Source organism: Hipposideros armiger, unplaced genomic scaffold (assembly GCF_001890085.2).
Source record: "Hipposideros armiger isolate ML-2016 unplaced genomic scaffold, ASM189008v1 scaffold_398, whole genome shotgun sequence".
Classification (NCBI taxonomy): Eukaryota; Metazoa; Chordata; class Mammalia; order Chiroptera; family Hipposideridae; genus Hipposideros; species Hipposideros armiger.
The window spans coordinates 187835-211646 of NW_017731748.1; the positions used below are offsets into that span (position 1 = coordinate 187835).

General features: G+C 36.2%; 1 protein-coding gene and 1 pseudogene across 1 annotated transcript in view; both read right to left on the reverse strand.

The window, feature by feature from the left end:
- Window positions 1-17464, reverse strand: part of RGS21 (regulator of G protein signaling 21) — a 44464-nt gene extending 27000 nt beyond the window's left edge. The window contains exons 1-2 of the mRNA XM_019663695.1: window positions 17399-17464; window positions 14426-14542 (exon numbers count right to left, since the gene is read on the reverse strand). Coding sequence (XP_019519240.1) covers window positions 14426-14542; window positions 17399-17464 — 183 coding nt within the window. The remainder of the gene's footprint in view (window positions 1-14425; window positions 14543-17398) is intronic.
- Window positions 17465-21196: 3732 nt separating this feature from the next.
- LOC109393945 (tigger transposable element-derived protein 1-like) overlaps window positions 21197-23812 on the reverse strand; it is a 21812-nt pseudogene continuing 19196 nt past the window's right edge.

The window sequence follows — 23812 nt, forward strand, 5'->3', positions numbered from 1 at the left end:
CTCCTAAGCACTCTAGTGCATGGAATTTTTTCTACTTGGAATTCTCTATCCATTTTCTGTCTTCTAAATACCTCCAAAGCATAGCTTAAAAGTTGCCTCTTTTTTAGAAGCCTCGGTGTGGTCCAAAGAACCCCTGTCAGTCCCCTTCAGTTGGTAGCACTGTGGTGCTACTCAACAGCTTTTTTTTTTAATAAAGTTTATTGGGGTGACAATAGTTAGTAAAGTTACATAGGTGTCAGGTGTACAATTCTGTCAGACATCAGCTATATGTCACAGTGTGCTCACCACCCAGTGTCAGTTCTCCTTCCGTCACCATATATTTGACCCCTTTACCCTCATCTGCCGCCCCCTCAGCCATCCCTACTGCAGCACTCTATCTGGAGTCATCTTCTTGTCTGAGGCAGACAGAGGCGCATACCTCTCACAGCACAGGGCACCATCCCTTACACTCTAAGCATGCCCAGCGAATATGTGTAAAAGAAAGAAACTGAGATGATTGAGGATGGCAAGCAATGTGTAGAACTGAGGGAATACTGAAAGTGTTGACAAACAACAATAATGAGGAAGCTGATAAATAAAATAATCAATGGCAGTGATTGTCATTACGAAGCTGGTATTTTATGCCAAACACTGTACATAGCTTTACATAGTGTTTAATTTCATTCGTATACAAATTCTGAGTTTCTCATTATATACGTGAGGAAACGAGCTAAAAATGTCAGTTCCTTCTGCCTAACAGTCACTTAAAGTAATGAAGCGAAACTGAAACGTGGGTTCCACGGATTCCAAAACCTATGTTCTTTGCTTGCATGTAGTTTCAAATTTGAAATTATGTACCTTATTTGATGTGAAGGTATTTGTCATAAGTTTGAAAGAACAAAAGTATCAGGCATTATGAATTTTCTTATAGAAAACTGTTTATATCTGTGAGAATACTATAATAAAGAGGTTTGTCCAGGATCATGTCTTAATACTGTTATTTGTAGGTCCAGATATGGTAATAAGCATTGAATTGGAAGAGTACATGAAATCCAACTTAACACATTGTGAATCGGTGACGCAGATTTGCGTCCATACATTTAAATGCCCCGTCCTCAATGTGTTAAAAAAGGATTTGTGCAAACTCATTAGGCAGGCTTTCAAGCCCTGTAATGACATCAGTGGAAAACAGATTAATTTTTTTTAAAAGAAGCGTTACCCTAGTGTCAACCTAGCCTTGGTGGGAGAAAGAAGAGGAACTGAGGAGAAAGGGGTGGTGTGGGCGTGGATATATTACACATAATTTTGTGCTAACTTAGCAGTACGATTTCACCTACTTTATTACTGGGGGTTTATTAGTAAATTACTTTGTAAAAATATAGCCTAGATAAGCACAGGACATGCAGACCCAGAGACAATGCAATGGCTACAGAAGTACATCTCTTTATAATGTACAAGCACAGTATGTTTAGGGAGTCATATAGTAAAGCAGTTCACTTTCCCCACAGGATGACTGATATGATTTTGGGTTATAGTTTAAGTCATACAGTGTGTTTTATTTTACTTTTTAAAGATTTTCTTTTGACATGATTATAAATTCACAGGAAAATTTGAAAACAAGATAGAGAGGTCCGATACACACTTTGCTCAGTCTTCCTTGGTGGTTGCATCTTACGTGATTGCATCAAAATACCAAAGCTGCAAATTGGCATCGGTACATGTGTGTTGAGTTCTGTCGTTTTATCACATGTGCAGATTCTTGTGATCAAAATACAGAACTATTCCATCACCTCAGTGATCATCCTCATGCTCCCCTTCATCACCTCCTCTACAGTATTTCTAACCCCTGAAAACCACTAATCTGTTTTCATCTCTTCATTTGTCATTTTAATAATATTATATAAATAAAATCATAGTGTGGGACCTTTTGAGATTGGCTCTTTTCGCTCAGCATCAAGTCCTGAAGCTCCATCCTAGTCGTATCTGTGAATAGTCCATTGCTTTTTAATCGCTGAGTATTATCCTATTGTATGGCTGTACCACTCCATATTTAACTGCATCTACTGAGGGATGTTTGGTTGTTTGGTCTATTATAAAGAGAGCTTTTATGAACAAGTGCTTGTAGATTTTTGTGTGGATGTAAGTTTTACCTAGAATAAATGCTGAGAATTGCATTTGCTGGATCATATGGTAAATGCATGTATATATGTATATGTGTGTACATACATACATATATGTGTGTATGTACATTTACACACATATATATTTAAGAAACTGCCAGGTATTTCCACAGAGACTACCATTTTACATTCTCACTTGCAACATTATGAGAGATTCAGTATTTCTACATTCTAACCAGCTTTTAGCTGTTCTTTTTTATTTATTTATTTCTCTTTTTTCTTTTTTTGCTTTGTCTGTTCTAATAGGTATATAATGATAAGTCATCATGGTCTTAATTTTAATTCCCTAATGGCTAGTGATGTTTAGCATCTTTTCATGTGTTCATTTGCCATCTGTCTATTTCCTCTGGAAACGTATCTCTTCATGTATTTTGCTCATTATTTTCTAATTGGTCCACTAGTTATTTTTTTTTAAAGTGTTGAGTTTTTTGAATTCTCTATACATAGCAGATAGAAGTCCTTTGTTATATGTGTGGCTTACAAATATTATGTCTTAATAATGTTTCATTCTCTTACCAGGGTTTTCACAGAGCGAAAGTTTTTAATTTGGGTGAAGTCCAATGTAATGTTGTGGTTGTTTTCTTTTATGGGTATGTTTTTGGTATGATTTTTAAGAATACTTCCCCAAGACCTAGATCTCAAAAATTTCCTCTTGTTATATTTTTAAAAATTTAGAATCTTACATTTTACATTGAAACGTACGTTTCATTTAGAGTTCGTTTTTACATAAGATGAAAGTTTAGATCTAGGTTTTTTTTTGTTTTTTTTTTAAAGCTGAGAACCATTTTTCCCTATAATTTTGGTAATATTGCTCCATTGTCCAATATTGCTGATGACCGATCCATATAATTCTCATTTTTAATATTTTTATTGCTGCAGTTATGAAATAGTTTGCTCTGTTCCTTAGCGTGCTTCTTATGTCATTCATGGAACTGGACACATCGGATTGATCCTTTTAATAAGAGTTTTACGTTCTTCAGATCTGGGAAGTTTTCTTTCACTATTTTTTCAATAATATCTCCTTTTCAATTCTGTCTTCTTTTTCTGGACCATCAGTTTATCAATTAGATTATGAACATCTTGAGATTTACTTCCATTTTTGGTCTTTTTTCCCCATTGTGAGCCTTTCATCTAAGATTCTGCTTCAACTACCCTGCTGCATGATACTTTTCTTGCATCATATAAGTTTTTCTGTTTTAAAAAATTTGGGGTGATTAGTTTTTCAAATTAAAATAAAATTACTTTTTACTCAATATCCTTCTCCAAATACCTTTGTTATTGTGTATATATATATAGTATTTATTCCTTTAATATTATTTCAGAATGGTCTCTTGAGGGATGGGAGATAAGCGTATTTCAATCTGTTATTTTTATACAAAAAATAGAGACAGTTTTGTATGTAATTTTAATAATTCTCTAAAATAGCAAATGTTTTAAATTACTATTTTAATTTTTCTTTCTACCCTTACAATATTTTCAACTCATCAATTGAATTATTTCATGGAATTTAATAATTAACCTACAAATTTAATGATGTCAGGTATGTATTAAATACTTTTTCATTATTAATAGTTACTCTCATTTATGCCATTTATTAGGTATTTAAGCATGTCTAATTTTCTGAATAGTGTGTATTCGCATGCAGAAGAATGAAATTGGACCATTACCTCACACCATATGCAAAAGTCAACTCAAAATGGATTAAAGAATTAAACATAAAACCTGAAACTGTAAACTGCAAAATTAGAAGAAAACAGAGAAAAGCTTGTTGACATTGATCTTGGCAATGAATTTTTTTTTTTGACACCAAAAGCAGAGGCAACAAAATGAAAATACACAAATGGGATTTCATCAAACTAAAAAGCTTCTGCAAATCAAGGAAAATAACAGAATTAAAAAGCAACTTACAGAATGGGAGAATATTCTTGAAAATTTATTTACCTTATAAGGGATTAATATCCAAAATATGTAAAGAACTCATAACACTCAATAGCAAAAAGAAGTAATATGATTAAAAATATGGTTAAGTGATCTGAATAGACATTTCTCAAAAGAAGAAATATAAATGGCCAACAGATACATGAAAAGGTGCTTAAACTCACAAATCATCAGGGAAATGCAAATCAAATCCACAGTGAGCTATTACCTCACACTTTTTAGGATGGTTGCTGTGAAAAAAAAATGATAACAGGTGTTCATGAAGATGTGAAGAAAAGGAACCCTTGTACACTGTTTGTGGAGATGTAAATCGGTGCAGCCACTGTGGAAAACAGTATGGAGTTTCCTCAAAAAATTAAAAATTGAACTATCATGTGATCTGGTTATCTATCCAAAGGGCATGAAATCTTGATCTCAGAGTGATATCTTTTTGCTCTCCCATGCTCATTACAACATTATTTACAATAACCAAGAATTGGAAACGACCTGTGTCTGTCAATGAATGAATAAAATAAGAGAAAGTGATATTTGACATATTATCCAGCCATGTCATTTCATGGCTTGATAGCTCATATCTTTTTAGTGCTGACTAATATTCTGTTGTTTGGTTGTGCCACTGTTTATCCATTCACCTCCTGGAGGACACGGCAGTTGCTTCCAACTTTTGGCAATTCAGAAGCAAGCTGATAGAAACGCCCATGTGCAGGTTTTTATGTGGACATAAGTCTTTAGCCTTTTTTTGGTAAATCCACATTGGAGCCAAATTGCTGGATTGTATGGTTAGAGTATGCTCAGTGTTGTAAGAGCCACCCAACTCTCTTCCCCAGTGGCTGCACCATTTTGCATTCCCCACAGCAATGAGTGGGAGTTCCTGTTGCTCCACATTCTCACCAGCGTTTGGTGGAGTCAGTGTGCTGGATTTGGCCATTATATAAGAAGTCTGTATTGGTATCTCCTTTTAATTTGCATTTTCTTGATGTCATGTGATATGGAGCATTCTTTTCACGTGCTCATTGGCCATCTACACATCTTCTTTGGTGAGGTGTCTGTTAAGGTCTTTGTCCCATTTATTCATCAGGTGGTTTGGTTTCTTATTATTGCTTTTCAAGAGTTCTTTGTGTATTTTGCATAGCAGTCCTTTATCAGATGTGTCTTTTGCAAATGTTTTCTCCCAGTTTGTAACTTGTCTCCTCATTCTTGAGGGAAATAGTTTTTCATATCTGATGAAGTCTACTCTTAGAAACACCAGTTTCCTATTATTTCAATTCAGCTGCTGAATGATTGCCTTGTGACTAAGACATTTGTTGGTGTGGTATAGACTTGTGGCCTTACTTGCTTTTGGTGGCATTCAATACAACTTACTTTTCAACATTTACATTAGAAGAGATAAGTGGTGTTTAATAAATATGGATAAAGCCAGTATGATTTTCTTTTGTTGGTGGAGGTTTTTTTTTTTACACATTGCTTTCATGCTACAATGGCATAGTTGAGTCTTTTAAGGAGGGCACATCTCACAGTGGCCCATGCGTGGATTGAACCAGCAATGTTGGTGTTATCAATACCACGCTCTCACCAAGTGATGAACTGGTCACCCCTGGGTGGAGATTTTTAATGTGAAATATCTATCTCTATCTGTCTACCATCTGCCTGCCTATCTATCTATCTATCTGTCTGTCTGTCTGTCTGTCTATCTATCATGTATCTATATCTCTCTGAGAATACTTTTCGTTTCTTTTATGTGCACATTTCCAAGTGCAACATAATCATTATTTCTACTTTCCCAATGTGAAATTCACATTGAAGAAAAATACTATGCCAAAGGGAACTGCAAATCATGTTTTTGACTTTTAGTTCAATTTTGCAACCAGGGCAACATGAAATCTCTGTTAATACAAGTACTAATGCCTTATCCTTCTGTGAAATAGATCTTTTTCCGAGAGAAACCTAAACAAGGGGAACATTATACCAAATGTAGATCAATAATCAAACTGAAGTGAAAACTTTCCTGGTGGGAAAATTAGTTAAGTAGAATAATTGTAGAATTATTCTGTAGAATCTGTCATCATCTTAAGGCTTTACCAACTTCATTTTAACAAAAATGTAACTATATATCGTTGGTTAGAAGACTCATTGACATTTTAATATTTAAGAAGGCTTTTTATGCTGATTTCCTGGCATTATAACTGTGGAGAAATATACGTGTGCCTGTGGAAACAGTTACTACCTCTCACATTTGTGTCGTTTCTGTGTGTACTCAGCTATATATTTGCTTTTCTTTATCAATTGTATTTCTTAGGCATGCATAATAAAACATAATGTAAACATTTACATGAGACAAAATTAGTTTTTAACAGTCAGTTTTTTCCCTGCAAGCTACTTTTTTGGCATGAATTCCTTAGCATAAGGCTATTAATCTGTCTAACAAACAACTTGGTTAATAATCTCTTGGTTGTGCATTTTTATGGCTTGGGCCGTAACTGTTTTCTTTTCTAAATATATGTTTTATTTGCATCATCTCAATAACGGTTTGGATAATCTTCAGTAAATTTATCTTTACCACCCTACGGCAAACTGTCGTCTGCAGGCCAGACCTGTCTCTTCTTATCCTTCCATCTCTACTCAGAATTTCCACGAACGCACAAGCATCCGTGCTTGGTATCATCTTTGCCTTCATCTAAATGGCTCCTTCTTCTGTAATTTCTTTTTCAACTTCTCTGTTATCCATTTAGTGACCTGAGCGAAAAACCTGGGAGTCATTTTTGACTCTTCCCTCTCTCACCACATCCAGTATAGTTTAATACCTCTCGACTCACTCACTCCACTTTCTCTCGGCGTCCACTGGTCTAGTTCAGCTTTGGCCTGACAGTTCTGAAACGGCCCCTTAACTGTTCACCTGGTGCCCTGTCTTGTCTTCCTAAAGGCCGCCCTCCGTAAGGTGACAGGATTCACCTTTCTGAAAAGTAAATATGAGAGTATGTCCTTGCCTGACCAGATGCCATGCAAATGAACTCCATTTCCTCCACAGCCAACCTTTATGCAAAGCCAGAAAGAGGCAGCTGCCTCCACAAGGTAATGTGAGGAGTGCCTGAAGCTTCTTCATCTCAAACTTCTCTGTCTTGCAGCACCATCATTCTATGTGAGATTCCCATCTTCTCCATTGTTTGTGTTAGTACATTGAAGTCTCGTTGTAAAATGCAATATTTGCTTTTTAAAATAAACTATTTGTTTTGGATTATAGTTTGATGGAGAAGTTGGAAAGATAACCCATAGTTCAAACAGAGTCCTCATCCATTCTGCCCCCCTGCCTCAGCATATTACATGGTCATGATATGCTTATCAAAACTAAGGAACTAACATGTGTCTATTACTGTTGGCTAAACTCCACAATTCCTTCATAGTTCACCTGGTTTCCTAGTGCTAGCCTTTTGCTGTTCTCGGATACAATCTAGAATGTCACAGTGCATTTAGGCAATACTTAATTTGATAAAGAAAATTAAATGCAATTATTTATTAATAACTTAGTTTATGACAATTTATTAGATGAACTAGCCCATCATTTTTTATACTCTGAAGGGATGGAGAGAGAATAGGGCTAGAGGAGTGAACACGTGGGACAGGGTAGTGAAATTTGGAGAGAGTGTGTTGGGGTGTTTGAGTGGTGCGCTCTAGTGTGGGGACCCAGATGGGGGGGGCTATGGCATTGCTGGGAGACCTTCGGAAACCTGGGAACACTTGATTGAGGAGCTGCAAAATGGAGGGAGGATGAATGCAGGAGCAAAGTGAATCACTGCAAACAAAGGTTTTAATCACAAGCTTGTTTGAGAATAGTATTTATTGAGTACATAGATAAAGATCAAATCATTATGATTCAAATCCCAGAATGGGAAAATATTTGGGGCAAAAACTTGAAAGCATATGTACCATTGACCAGAACTGCAAATTGACAAATTTCTTCTTAAGAGATCCTTGTGTGGACTTTGAAGGGGATAGTAGTCTGGGGGGGGGGTAAGTAAAGAGATTCTGAGGTTTGGGGTGACTAGTTTGATTACTGTCTTGCCATGACAGGATTTTCTTCAGCTGATACAAAATTTATGATTAACCTTGGGTATTTGAATATCATGTTTCACATGAATGGTCTCAGGTTCTAAGGGGGGCAAATAGAGCTTCCACGTTAAGTCAACTACATAGGAACCTGAGGAGAATATCTGTGTGATTCTTAGCTTCCTTGGGAGCATCAGCTGTAGTCCCCTGCAAGGGGCCGGATATTGGATTAGCTGTTCCACTTTTAATTTCCCAGGAACATATTGTGTGGTTACAAGGACACAATAAGACAAACCTGCATTCAATTCCTTTTTAAAAATGAGACATTGCAAAAGATGTACTTGCTGTAATCTGCATGTGTGGGGAAAGGGTTTGTGGGTGTGGGTTTTTGTTTTGGTTATTTTTAGAGTCAACTTTTCCATTCGGAGATAAGATAATGTGCTACGCAAAATGAAGGATTTGTTTAAGTATTGAAAATGAAAAAGGTATATCAAAAATCATATTATCATCCTCAGATCAAGCTCTTCTTGCTATTATATCAGCGTATGTAGGTAAAGTTAATGAGAAAATTGATCAATTTATTCTAATGGTACAGATATATAGTACAGTCTTTTATGATCTTGTTTATATTCATGAATATGCAAACAATTCATAAAAGACAGTAACAATGACTAAAAATGAAATCAAGAAGAATTTGCTCCATTTTATGAAGTGTCAGTAAGTTTCTTATTTATTTATATTTTTAGTATTAGTGCCTAAAGTTATAATTAGGAAACAGTAAGGGTCAAGGATGATTTTTTTATTAGAGTGGGGTTTTATCAATATGCCTGGGGATTAGAAAAGACTTTAGTCATAAAACTGTCCTCTAGTTCCACTGAAATTTCAGCCCTAATGTCAAATCATTATAAATTTATTAGGCACTTGTCATAACCACATTTATTATAAATTAGATCATTTTATATTCTTGAGAATGGGAAAAGTAATTAAATTGGTGGTTTCATTTGTTGATGGACAGTTTTGAAGAGTTTATTTCTTTTAGAAAATTAAGGTATATTGTTCTCTCTCCTAAATAAGTGCTTGTAGAAAAATGGGGTTAATAGAAACCTAAATTGAACAGAATAAAATAATTTTGTTACGAATATTGACTAGATTTTATCTAATACACTTAATTTATAATCATGTGAAGCCCTAGTTTAGCATTTAAATATTAGGATTTTTTTATCATTATATAAAGCTTCAATTTTAAAATAAATATTTAATTAAATGAATTAAAGGCAGAGATTCATGATAATATTATCTGTTATACAGTCTGTTCTTTGAAAATATGCTAATTGCAGGCTTTATAAATGATATGGAGATGAAAAATTTTTAAGTCCTTAAGCAGTATAATTAACCTTTATGATTTTTTTACTAGCCAAATTTAAAAGTATACAAATGATTTATTTAAAATCAGTCAGGTTGAGGGTGGGTGGTAGATGAGGGTAAACAGGGTCAAATATATGGTGATGGAAGGAGAACTGACTCTGGGTGGTGAGCACACAATGTGACATATAGATGATGTATTATGGAAATGCACACTTGAAACCTATATAATTTTACTAACCAATGTCACCCCAATAAATTTAATAAAAAATTTTAAAAATCAGCTAGCTGAAAAAGAATTTTTCAATATTTTGAGCCAATTAGCTAATTTTAAATTTGCTTTGTTTCTTCTTATGCAATTTCCTATTCTCATTCTTTTTCTGAAACTACTAATGTAGAAGTAGGAAATTAAATTCACAATATAGTAAATAAAAGTACCATGTTCTGACGAGGTTTTTAGTCCACTGTTTATAACCCTGTTTTAGATTGCAAATGTTTCTTACCAGAAAAGCCTGAAGGGCTTATTATAACACACTCTCATATACACACTCACTGTCCTTTATGTTGTTTTATGGTCTGAGAATTAGCATTTATGTAGTTTCTCCTATATGCTGCCCTGTGCTTCTCAGCCTCCCATGCAAACATTGTAATACGAAATACTCTGTGTGCAAAATTCTTGCAAAATACTCATTGCTATTTTGTGTGCATACATTTTAATTAAAGCACATAAACCATGTTGTCTGGTATATTTACTCTGCTTCATCTCTGTTGTTGTGCCCTTTGCTTCTAATTTCTGGAATATTCTTCATTGTGTTTGTCCTCCGTATCTCCCCTATAATCGAATTCTTCCATCACCCCAGAAACCACAGGAATATCTCAGTTGAACATCCCCCCTGCAGCCCTCTTTATCACCAGTTTTTCCATGAGGAAACTGAGGCATGTGCAGTTGTGTCATCTTACCAGGATTGCACAGCTGGGATTAGGACTCTAGCAGTTGTCTCCCAGATGCTGCCATCACCCTGAGCCCCTGCAGAGCCCGCCCTGTGTATTATATTCCACATGCTGTCTTCAGAACCGCTAAGCTAGCCTCAACTTCCACCTTAGTCTAAAGTAGCTTCAGCAGAATAATTCAGTGACGGATCCAGGCATCAGAACTCTGTGAGCTTTGTCATAAAGCACATACAGTGTAATGAGAAGCTAAAAATGCTATTCTGTTGAGCTCTAGTTGGAACTGAGATGGGAAGGGAACCACCCATTATTAAATGTCTACTGTGTGTCAGGCATGGTAACAGAAATTTTACGTTTAATAATTAACTTTATCTACTCAGGTGCCCCATGAAGTACTGAATGACCCCCTTGTAACAAATCACATAATGAGCCCGAGTTCTCATAACGTATGATTGCCTACATCGCAAGTTGACTCCCTCCTGCTCAGCTCCCCAAAGCTCACACTTATCTTAAGCACCCTGCCTCATTTTAATGAATGCATTCTTTACAAACGAAAATAAACGATGGAGGCAAGTGTGTTGACTATGCAGGTGTTTATCTCATTTTGGCAAATTGCGTGCAGAGTCAGCCTTAGCACAGCTTCGTGTGAAATCCTTTCCAAATACCACATCCTATCTGCGTGTCTGTGTTCTTATTTTTAAATAACCTACAGGAGTCAGTAAAAGGTACAAAATGGATGTTTCGTATATGACATTGAGGTTCATTTTCCTAGAAAACAGACATTTGGGAGCTCCACTGATACACATGTTGGAAATGGGTTCTCATATGAAAAGGCTGGTTGCACCCGTAAGGCAGTTTGAACCCTGTCCTCCTCTGCACACGTGACTATGTTAAAACATTGTTTCTGTTCCCACTGACCTCTAGGTGGAAATGACTTACAGGTCTTTATGGTGATGATGACTGGGAATTATTAAGGGCCTATCTTAGTTCTTAAATGGAGGATTTCCAAAATCCTTTTTCAAAGAATGATGGAACAAAAAATTTTTTATTTTTTCAATAGATAATTTTTTTTTCCTGAGCTTGAGCAGTGATGAGTATGATGATGAATCAATATCAATTTAGGCACTAGAATGTCTTCTGAATGATAAACCCCATCAATAAAGACAGAACTAAATCAGCCAAAATTGGGAAGTCAGTAGATGGGCACAAGAGTGGCTCTTCCCTTAGAAATACCTTTCTCCCATTATTTCTGCTAGAAGACCAGTCCTGGGAGAAGACAGTGTTGCCAAAGGGCCAAAACAGACCATTGAAACCAGCACAGGCGTTCTCACCAATTTGGCTGTTCTGGGAGGGTCACAGTCCAACCCAAGGACAGGGGAAGTTAGAGGCAGGCTGATGGCGAGATGCTGTGAAGTCCCTCAGATCTCACCACAGAGGTGTCTGCCATACTCCTGCCCCACAGAGAGCTCAGTTGGCTTGGCTCAGAGGTAATTAGCAGAAGTCATTCATAGTGATACTTCAAGGATGCTGCGGTTGCTCAATTTATTTTCAAATCAAACGGAAAATGGTAGTGTCCCCTTAACCAACCTAAAGGCATACTTGACATTTTTAAGTTTAATGACTGTTGTTTAGGTAATGCAGTATTTTGACAGTGTTTAGAAAGAACAGGGCGTTGACCCCTTTTAAAGGCTGATATATGGTGGAGATACTAATATTTATTGATAGAATTTTAGCACATGGTACAAACTATTATAGTAATATGTAATTGTGTGCACTTATAGACGAGTATGATACATATTCTAGAAAATGTATGAATATGGTGACACCACTTCTTGAGTTTGGGATGGGCAGATTGACTACAGGTATCTTACTAAATTGCAAATTAAAAATGTGTAAATTACTTTGAAAGAATGTAATAATTTGTAGGAGTTATAATTTTATTTAGGGTGATATAAAGATGCAGTTTTCAAAATTATTTTTATTGGGTTGTCGGAAAAGTCATGATGTATTTTTTCTATGTTTTTTGTTGCAAAAATGTGTCATGAGTTTTCCGACAACCCAATAAAATGAAAGTTGAATAATAGTGAAAATACTAGCTTACATTTATCTTTAAAACTTTAAACATTGTAAAAGTAGCACTTTTATTTTTTCAAGCTCTGCCTAAGTTATTTAAACTATATATAAATACTGAAATAGAAAGTAATTTTATATTGAATATGCTTTTGTGTGCTTTATATAACATCGTACGTTTTCTTTCTTTATGCAATTCATTATTTTAGAATATGGTAATCAGCCATCTTCTGACTGCCTTTGAGTAAGGTCTTGTTATTACTTGTTCTAATTGTTTTTGTAACAAGATAGAGGGAAAGGATGAGATAGTTTTTACGTTCCTTCTAGCTCTAAAATTCTGTGGGTCTGTGATCCTATGTCTTGTACCTTTTTTTTGCCTCCCTGGGGAGTCTGCTATTCTTTGTTCATCGCACTCTTCTTACAAATTTGAATCAAAGTCTACGTGGCAGAGTATCAGTTCACTGACAATATGTGCCAATATATTATTTTGTGCAAATGTGACCAAATGAATACCTACTAAAAAGTTTTTCATTTTACGATTTTAAACCTTCTGAATTTAATGAATAGCCTCTAATATTTGGCATTTTTTATGTTTCAGTGTCATCATTTTAATCTTTAGCAAGATCATTTATATAACAAACTTTTAATCCCTTTATACTAGTGAATGAAAGGCAGGAGAAATAGCTTACCTTCTTGCTGTCTTGATTCCTCCCTTGTTGACAGGATGGATGAGATAATCTGTGCTTCGTTTAGATGAATTTTTTTTCAAGTGCTAACTTTTCTATGTTGACATATTCCCTAACATGTATATATGTATTCTTTCTACACAATCTTCATATAACTGCATTATTTTTGAAGTCAAGTTTAATATGAAACCACCATTGAATCCATTCCATACTCAGGATTTTTAGATTTTAGTTAGTTTTAATCTGAAGGATTAGGGTGGTGTTTCTACCAAGTGTAGAATAAATCAAGTTCAATGATAACCTGGACTATCTGAATCTCTTTTTTTAATGACCTGGTACCTATCCGTGTCAGTGTCCTGAAATCTTCACATTGTGAAGTCACTTACCTTGTGATATGTAAATTATTTTTTCAGGGAAAGTTATGTAAATCTTTACTTTGCAATTGCACTCTGAGGAAAGGTTTTAATTTGAGAAATAACACAAGCCCTTATTCCTTCTTCTGAAAGCAGCATTTGCATGGCTTTCATATGGTATACATGTTTGCATAGAAACTTTATCTTCTATTTTACATCTGCATGGCTTATAGCCTTTATTGTTAATGGTTCAAATCTTATCTGCAGGATATTAAAAATGCTTAAAAGCTACAATTTTTATATTTTCAGCTAATTAGGAAATGATTTTTTTTAATACACAAATGCCATCTGTATCAAGTCAAATAGACTTGAAGGGAAATTGTTACACTAGAGTATTTTTTTTTAAAGGAATGAGCCTAAAATCGGAGAGATATACTGAAGTGGTGAAAGAGAAAGAGGCAACCCCTTCATCTGCTAAGATCATTTGAATCTCTCTTGTATCAATTAAATTATCAGCTGTTGCAGTGAGATGATCTTTAATGTCCATCCTATTCAAGGGTTTAGAGGCACTAATGATTAGTTTATGAAATAAGGTTTACCCTCAGTGCTGTAACACTGACATTATATCAAACTGCTAAATAGATTATGTGTCATATTTTTACTCTTGACATTTTGGGGTTCTAGTTCGAATAATTAACTCTTTTGTCTTTCACATACCCTCAAATTAAGTAATATTATTTAAGTGTCACGTTATACGGGAAAAATATATTCACATTCCTTTATTTGGTAGTTCACTTGGTATCTTACTTTGCTAAATATATCTTATGTAGGTAGTATTTGAAATATGATACATATATAAAATGCTTACCATAATCGTTAGCTTTACCCCAGCGATCTTTAAAGTTAGATTATCCATTTTTCCTTCTGCCTCAGTGTTTGCATATGAAACCCGGCTCTCATATCCTGAAGGTACTATACAAAGCAACTGATAAGAAATGAGCTTCATGAGAATAAACCAGTTCACTGAGAAATGCTGATTACGTCCTCAGAATTAAGAAGTCAAACAGAAAAGCTGATGCCATGTCATGAAGTAGGTCAGTTATAACAGACAAGCTTTAACTAATATAAGTAGGCCATTTCATTAAGAAAAACAAAACAAAATGGCAGACTGGATAGCTCAGCACATAGCAATTGGAAACGTATCCTTGGTAGAGTGTCTCTTTCCTCTTAAGTTTTCCTCTAATGGTTTTATTTCATTTTAAAATGTATATTAGAAGTAATTATTTTAAGTCTGATTAAAGATAATGGCTTAAGTCTGAAAAAACCCCCACAAAACTTTGACGTTGGGTACAAGTATTCTTGTCTTAGTAAATAGATGTTAGACTGATTTTCTGAACCAGTTTGATCCCAGAACTAAGCCCCCAAATACAGTGTTTTATAGATAATTGGTGAACTCTGAGGAAAAGTAATATTGCTGTTGTCTTTTTAACTTTCAATTGAAAACAATTGTGTATAGACAATGTAGAGTGATAGTGATATATTTTGGTTACTTCATTCCAAGTCCATGTTCAACTACTTACTATGCACATCCTTGGGCAAGTTATTTAACTTTTGAAAACCTTCGTTTTTTCTATCTGTAATGTGTGGAAAATAGAATTGAGCCCTTAAGCTGATAGTAAAGATTAAATGAAGCAATCCACTTGAGCATTTATTGAAGTGACTGCTTCATGGTAATCATAAACAAATACTAGCTATTACTACCAAGGGAATCGGCATTTTAAAATGTAAATTCAGTATGAACATGCAAGTGAAAGAAGACTTAGAATATTATTTTTAATCATTAGTAGGAAAATACAATATATTGATAAGGGACGCAACTGTAATTTAGAGTAAAAATAAGTGACATGGCTGAGAAATAGCAGGTACCACAGGTCACCCAGGCAGGTCATCTGACTTCTTTTGTGAGGGAGAAGAGACGTGCCAGAGAGAAGCAGCCAGACCTCAGTAGCCAAACACCTGCCAGGTGACTGAGGTAAAGTTGTGAAATGAAAATGGTGAATCCCGAGAACTAGGTGAGAAAGAAAAGTCATTTGAGCGACAGAATTATGCTTATTTTCTACAGATGCAGGATTTTGAAAATGTGATTCACAGAGTTTATGGGAAAGGCAGTCAGGGAAGGAAGAACTAAAGATATGGATTGAGGTTTCAAGCGAGGCGTAGTTTAGCCAGGGCTATGGGTGTTGTGAGAGACATTTTAAGGATGAATGTGGTCATATATATGAAACACTCTCTGTTCCTTGGAAGAAAGGTTCTATAAAAACATAACATATTGCTGATTCACAGGATGAATGGGGAAGGTTGAAAGATTTTCAGGCATGAGGAAAGGGCACATTCACAATCCAGTGAGAAGCAAAGGATATTGAAAATGGAAGGTTGGCATCAAGAAAAGAAAAGAAAAAAATTAAAGCTCCTTTTAAGAACACACACACACACACACACACACACAGAGGTCTAAACAGGACTATCTTCATTTTGAGTTATTCTGTAAAATAATGGATTATTTTTTAAAAGGGTGGGTTTTTTTATTTCCAAGAGAACTGCACTTAGCGTGGAGAGTAAGTGCTTGACGTTAAAATGAATACAGTGGTCTGAAGAGCAAAGAGTGAACTTGGAATAAATGTCTAAGGAGACAAAGTTATAAAAGCAAAAGTGCAATAGAAACAGGAAAGAGGTAGGTATTTGGATAAAAGTTATTTTGCCAAGCACTTCAGGGAAATGTTGTGAAGGATGGGATTTTTTAAAAGAACTTCCTTAGAAAGTCTGTATAGAGTGCATGGAGAGGATAGCTTGCAAGGGGATATGGCCATTTTTAGATAAACAAGGTGTGTTGGAGGAAATTAGAGTGTGTCCCCAGGGGGTGTCATGTGGAGCGGCTGATTAATGTTCGGATCTCATAATTGATGCAAAGGTGGCTACCAGGGAGCATGGCCAAGAGGATGCCTTTGAAACAAATCAAGGGTTCAAACTACAAGCTCTTCTGAGTGAAAACATGTTGCCCTTGACCATCTCCGCTCCGTTCATGACCTGACCCTGGAGATAGTACCGATCTCTGATTAATTCGGCAACCAAAGGATGTTACCACTGAAAAGGATTGTCAGCTGGAGTTTTACTGGTAACTGGAAGGGTTCTAAGAATGACGGTCTTAGGACTTGAGGAAGGGGCTTTGGGAGAACAGATTTACTGAACCCTCACAGGCGGTATTACCATAAATTGAAATCGCGTGCTCTGGTATGTGTCTGGCATATGCTTGGAAAGATAACAGCAGATCTTTCATTTGCAACTACCATGGCCATGGCAATCACATGAAAGACGTAATGTAATGCCCTTGACTTTGGAATGCTATCAGGTTCTTTTACTATACCAATCTAGGACGTTATTTCAGTGCAAATAAGGAAAGGAAAACCTCGGGCTGTCTCATTCGTTTTGTCTGGTACTTGCAGAGAGGGACTAATGTTGAGTTTGTTTGTGGACTTCTCTGTTTTCTCTCTTTTTGCTTGCTGACCACTCTTCCATTCAGTTGCCATTCCTTTCCATCTACTTCGAGGATAAACCCAGCACCACACTGATCCAAGCTGCGTCCAGCTCTCCCGGATGGCTGCAGCTGTCTCTGTAGGGCCGTCCCACCCCGACCCCTGCAGTCTACTCCCACCCAGGACACAGGGCCTCCTTTTAAAAAAATAAGTCAGACCCTCTCACTCCCGCCACAAGCCTTCCCATGGCTTCCGGCTCACTCAAAGCCACGTCCTAGAGCAGGCTGAACGCCCCTGGCATTTACCCTCACCTCCTCTCTCACGTTGCCTCCCATCACACGCCTTTTTGCTCGCTTCACCCTGGCCACCTTCGTCATCTCCTTATCGCTTTTCCGCCTTTCTAAGCACCCTTCTTCCTCAGCTTCTTTACTCTCGCTTGTCCTTCTTTCTGGAAATTTCTTCCCAAGCCATCTCCATCACTTACTACCTCACCTGATTGGCTCAAATGTCACCTGAGGATGTACCTGACCACGACACTTAGCATGGCTGACACACTGCAGCCTGCCTCCTCCCAAATTACCTTTGTCTCCCTTCCTCGTATTATCTGATCCAGGCAGGTGCATAAGGCACTCCCCACTGCCTGACAGACGGTACCATTTATTTCATTTTTCTGTTGATTTGCTGTCTCTCACTACTTGAATGGCAAACTCCAGGTAAACTGGGATTTTTATCTGTATTGTTTACTTTTGAATCACAGAACCTAAAACAGTTTATAGCATGTAGACATGTTTTAAAAATTGATGTTGAATATATAAATGAAGGGTGTTCCACCCAGAAGCTTGCTAAAATGCATTGTTATCTTGAAGTTATGAAACAATGGGGATAGGTATCTGACTATGACTAGGAACTGGTACATAGTGAGAGTGAGAGGTTAGAGAAAAGGATGAAATAAAGACAGTGAAAAGCCCATGAAAGTACACAAAAGATATGAAACTATGAACTGATTTGCTTGAAAACGTTAAGACACTTTTTGTTTTTAGAGTTAAGAATACTGTGTATTTGCTGAGCTTAACTCATCTTTTGGCAAATTAGAAAATAAAGTCCCCCAAACCTGAAACTTATTCTAAAACCAGATGTTTAAAATTTTTTATGAAAACAAAAACGTTGGCTTTCTCTTTAAATTGTAATCTTATGAAAGGGAAGAAATTAAGCAGTTATTTAGGCCACTTCAAACACTTAAGCATTTGGGGATATATATTTAAAATGTTCACATCCTTACATAACTTAACCAAAACTATGGTTTAGCATTGATTTCTAAGTAAATTTTAATATTCAAACTTTTATAGTCAAACGTTTCTACCTGCTTTTATAAGTTAACCGAACCTTGTCTATTTATTTTTGTCAATAGATGTCAGTGGTTGACCATATTAGTGAAATTATTGCAGATGTACCTGTTTTATTCCACTGTTAAAAAGCTAGGCTTTAAAGGAATGTCTCATTTCTTAAACAGTCCTTTTTATTATGTCACCTTGAGAAGTAATATATAGTTGTGGCACAATAGTGTTGACAATAGGAAATGTTAGTAAATTCCCTAATTGATTGCAACTCTTGAAATATTTAAGAGCTATAGGAAGCCTTCACAAAGCAAAAATGACTTTCTAAAGTGCTTGCTTTGTTTATATAGATTTATGTATATTCCTCCAAGAAGCGTTTTCAACGTACAAGAGAAATTGCTCAGATATATAGCGTTTTATTCACATTCATGTCTGCCACGAAGATTTTTATTGACGTTTCAAGCAACTTCTTCGAAAACAAATCCAGAAACACTGTCCAAGACAATTTGCAAATAAAGTTTTTTTTTAAAAAAAAACACCTATTATAAACAGTTTTATGCTAATTGGGCACTCATCACTTTATATCTGCTAAACAGGCTGTGAACATTGCATATGGCATAAAATATTCTTGTTCAAAGCCTTAAACACCTCCAATGAGATACAATTGTTTCTCCATCTCCTTTTCTACTATTTAATATTTTCCCTTTTACTGAGTTTCTTTCCTTAAATATATCTTCTGTAGTTAGAAATGATGTGAGAAATAACACTAGATGGTTTATTTACCTGGAGTGATAATTTTTAAAGTCCTGGTAACAGTTCTCCAGAATTTTCAAGAATGGTAAACTATGCTTCTCTCTTCTTTGGTCAATGGGAAATGTACAAACGCCTGATCTATTTCAAAAATTTTCTTTATCATTTTTTTCCCACTAGAAAATTGTTACTACTATGTTGAACAAAATAGGCAATATTTTGATAAGGATTTCATTGAATAGAACTAAAATGTATGCCATCATTTAATGGTAACTCAAGATGTATTTATTGTGCTCCTATTATAGCCCAGGAACTTATGATGTTTTCTTTCTTACCTGTGGTTATCTGTTGCCACGTAGAGAAGTTCTTTGCTCTTATTCTTATGTATAAAATAATTGTGTGTGTGTGTGTGTGTGTGTGTGTGTGTGTGTGTTAAATAAGCTTATTGAGTGAAAGAAAATAGAAGCCACGGAGTGGGAGAAAATATTAGCAACATGTACTTTGACAAAAGATGGGCATGCAGAACAGATAAGGAACTCTTAAAAATCAAGAAAAACACATTCCCCCTAATTGAAAAAATATGGACAAAAGAGTTAAGTCACCACACTTTTATAACAGAGGATATCTAAATGGCTAACCATCATATGAAAAAGATGACCTTCAATATTAATCATCAAAGAAATAAAAATTGAAATCACTGTACATACAATATAATAATATAATGTCTAAAATTATTTTTTAAAAAATGGCAATACCATGTGTAGGCAAGGCTGTAAAGCAAAAGAATTCCTCAAACAGCTCTGATGGGAGTGTAAGTTGTTACAACCATGTTGGAAAATTGTTTGGAAGTATCTTTCAAAGGTGAACGCATGCAAAACCTATGACCTGGTAATTCCAAGAGTGTTCCATACATGTGTGCCGAAAGAGATGCATTAATGTCATCAGCAGCATTTTTTTTTTGGTAAAGACCTCACATCAGGAATAGCCCAAATACCCACTTACAGCATAGAAGATAAATTAACTGTGGAATATTTAACACTCTACAGCAACTGAGAAAGAATGAATATGGCTGCATGCAACAACATGGATTCATCTCCTAAACATGAGCGAAAGAAACGAGGCACAAAAGAGTAGAATTTATTTTTATTTGTATAAAGTTCAAAAGTAGTCAAAACCAAACCTATGGAGGTAGAAACAATACCTTTAGGAGGCGTGCTGATTCAAAGGGGTCATGAAGGAGTCTTCTAGAAAGATGGGGGGGGGGTTTACACAGAAATGAGCACGTGGTGCAATAATTGCAATTTCTATACTTTTTTCTATAAGCTATACCCCAATAAAATATTCACTTGAAAATTGAACTAAATACTCCTTTCATAATTCTTAACAGAGTAGTGGTGATATCACTTTTTTGTATCCCTTCATTAAAACACTGTACCATTCCAGATTAAGGATTTTTTGGAGACACTTCACAAGGTACACAGATGCCTTTCCTCATGCAATCACTCACACTTTCCCCATAATATGTGAGTGAAAGAAGAGGACTCTGGTGTTGAAATAGAAGTGAAATAATTGTAATTGAGTTCCTGCACGAAGTCACATCATTTAAAGCACACAACTTTGTTCTGAAACTCCTTGAAGGTATCCTCAGGAGAGAAATACAATGACATAACAGGGTTTTTTAGTTTTGGCTTGCTTTGTTTTTGCCTGATAGAATAAAGACATCAGAAGAAACAATAAAGGGTTTGCTAGCTTTTAATGTGAGGGCATCTTGTATGTGTTTTTTCCTTTAAATACAGGCATACCTTGGAGATAACAGTGTATTTGGTTTCAGACCACTGCAGTAAAGTGAATATTGCAATAAAGTGGGTCACGGGAATTTTTTGGTCTCCTGGCACATGTAAAAGGTATGTTTTTACTGTAGTGTTAAGTGTGCAATAGTCTTATGTCTAAAAAAAATGTACAAACTTTAATTTAAAAAGTTTATTGCTAAAATATACTAACCACAGCCTGAGCCTGTAGTGCGTCCTAATCTTTCACTGGTGGAGGGTCTTGCCTCCATGTTGATGGCTGCTGACTGATCAGGGGGCTGGTTCCTGGAGGTTGGGGTGGCGGTGGCAGTTTCTTAAAATAAGACAACAGTGAAGTTTGTCACATCAATGGTGCTTCCTTTTTACAAACGATTTCTCTGTCGCATGTGATGCTGTTTGATAGCATTTTACCTACAGTAGAACTTCCTTCAAAATGAGAGCCATCCTCTCAGACCCTGCTTCTGCTGTATCAGCTGAGTTTACGTGATATTCTAAATCCTTTGTTGTCATTTCAACAATCTTCACAGTGTCTTCACCAGGAGTAGCCTCCATGTGAAGAAACTGCTTTGTTCATCCATCAGAAGCAACTCCTCTTCCATTATGATTTTACTCTGAGATTGCAGCATTTGAGTCCCGTCTTCAAATCCCACTTCTGGTTCTAGTTCTCTTGCTGTTTCCACCACATCTACAGTGACTTCCTCCACTGAAATCTTGAACCCCTCAGAGTCACCCCTGAGAGTTGGAATCAACTTCTTAATTCCTGTCAATGTTGATATTTTGACCTCTTCCCATGAATCACGAATGTTCTTAATCCCATCTAGAATGATGAATACTTTCCAGAAGGTTTGCAATGGACTTTGCCCAGATCCCTGAGAGGAATCACCATCTATGGCAGCTAGTGCCTTACGAAATGTATTTCTTAAATAATAAGACTTGAAAGTTGAATTGACTCCTCGATCCATGGGCAGCAGAAAGGATGTTGTATTAGCGGGCCTGAAAACCACCTCCGTCCGAGCTCCTGGTGACCAGGTGCATTGTTAATGAGAAACCATATTTTGAAAGGCATCTTTTTTTTTCTTTCTTTCTTTCTTTTTTTTTTTTTTCCTGATCAGTAGGTCTCAACAGTGAGCTTAAAATATTCAGCCAATCATGCTGTAAACAGATGTGTTGTCATGTTCTTCCAATATGAGGCTGTTTCATCCACACTGAAAATCTGCTGTGTAAGTGTAACCACCGTCGAGAATGACCTCAGCTAGACCTTCTAGATAACTTGCTGAGGCTTATCCATCAGCCCTTGCTGCTTCACCCTGCACTTGATGTTATGGAGACGGCTTCTATCCTTAAGCCTCATGAGCCAACCTGTCAGCTTCCAAGCTTTTCTCTGCAGCCTGCTCACCTCTCTCGGCCTTCATAGACTGAAGAGAGTTCGGGCCTTGCTCTCAAGTAGGCTTTGTCTTAAGGGAATGCTGGGGCTGCTTTGATCTTCTATCCAGATAGTTAAAACTTTCTCTGTATCCACAGTAGGCTCTTTCACTTTCTTATCATTCGTGTGTTCACTGGAGTAACACTTTTAATTTCCTTCAGGAACTCTGCTTTGCATTCACAACTTGGCTAAGTGTTTGGCATAGAGGACCTCGCTTTCAGCCTGTCTGGACTTTCGACATGCCTTCCTCACTGAGCTTAATCATGTTCTCGCTTTTGATTTAAAGTGAGAGACATGTGGCTCTTCCTGTCGCTTGAACTCCTAGAGGCCACGGTAGGGTTACTAGTCGGCCTCTTCTCAATATTGTAGTGTCTCAGGAAATAGGGAGGCCCAAGGAGAGGGACAGAAGGGGATGGCCAGTAGGTGGAACAGTCAGAACACACAGCGTTTGTTAAGTCTGACGTCTTATGTGGGTGCAGGGGTGGTGCTCAAAACAATTACAGTAGCTACATCAGGGGTGACTGATCACAGACCATAACAAATAAAATAATAATAAAAGTATGAAATATTGTGAGAATTACCAAAATGTGACACAGAAACACAAGTGAGCAAATGCTATTGGAAAAAATGGAGCCAATAGACTTGATCGACGCAGGGTTGACAGAAATTTTTAATTAGTAAATAACACAATATAATTGAAACACAAGTGAAGAACAATAAAATGAAGTATGCATGTGTATAGTTTATATATATGTACCTATAATTTACATGTATATATGCTTTAAGTATACTATACACATTTATATGTATACACATACATATATACATATATATGTGCACACACATATAATAGAAGTAAGAGAAATTATTAGAAAAAAATAGAAGTGAGAATGATTATTAGGAAAACTCATAACTTTATTTTAAAATTTCATTTTCTTGTTCTCTAGGGTTATGTGCTATTTCTCTGGAGGTTTCTTACACAATGAAGGAAAAATAACTGTTTATAAGCATAAATCTTTCTCTTATATTTAGCCATAGTCCTTGGGCAACATCCTGAAACTTAATAAACTTGAATTTTGTCAGAAGAAAAGTGAAGGTAATTTAGTGGTCAAGACCCCATCATAGAAAACCTGCTTCTTGGAGCTCTCTGCAATTTGAGCTGGTTGGCTTCTCTCTGGCAAAAGTCAGTCAAGAGACCAAAGTGAGAGCCACTCTTAAAGCCAGGGAGGGAAGAAACTATAAAATGATCCAGTTTCAAGTTTTATAGTCATATCAACCTCTTTCTTTTTTTTTTTAAAGATTTTTTTTAATTGGGTAATTGGGGGGTTGGGAACAGTACTGGGAAATTAGGGGAAGGGGAACAGACAAGTTGCTGTCGTTTTGTTCTTCAATCTAGTTGTGGAGGACACT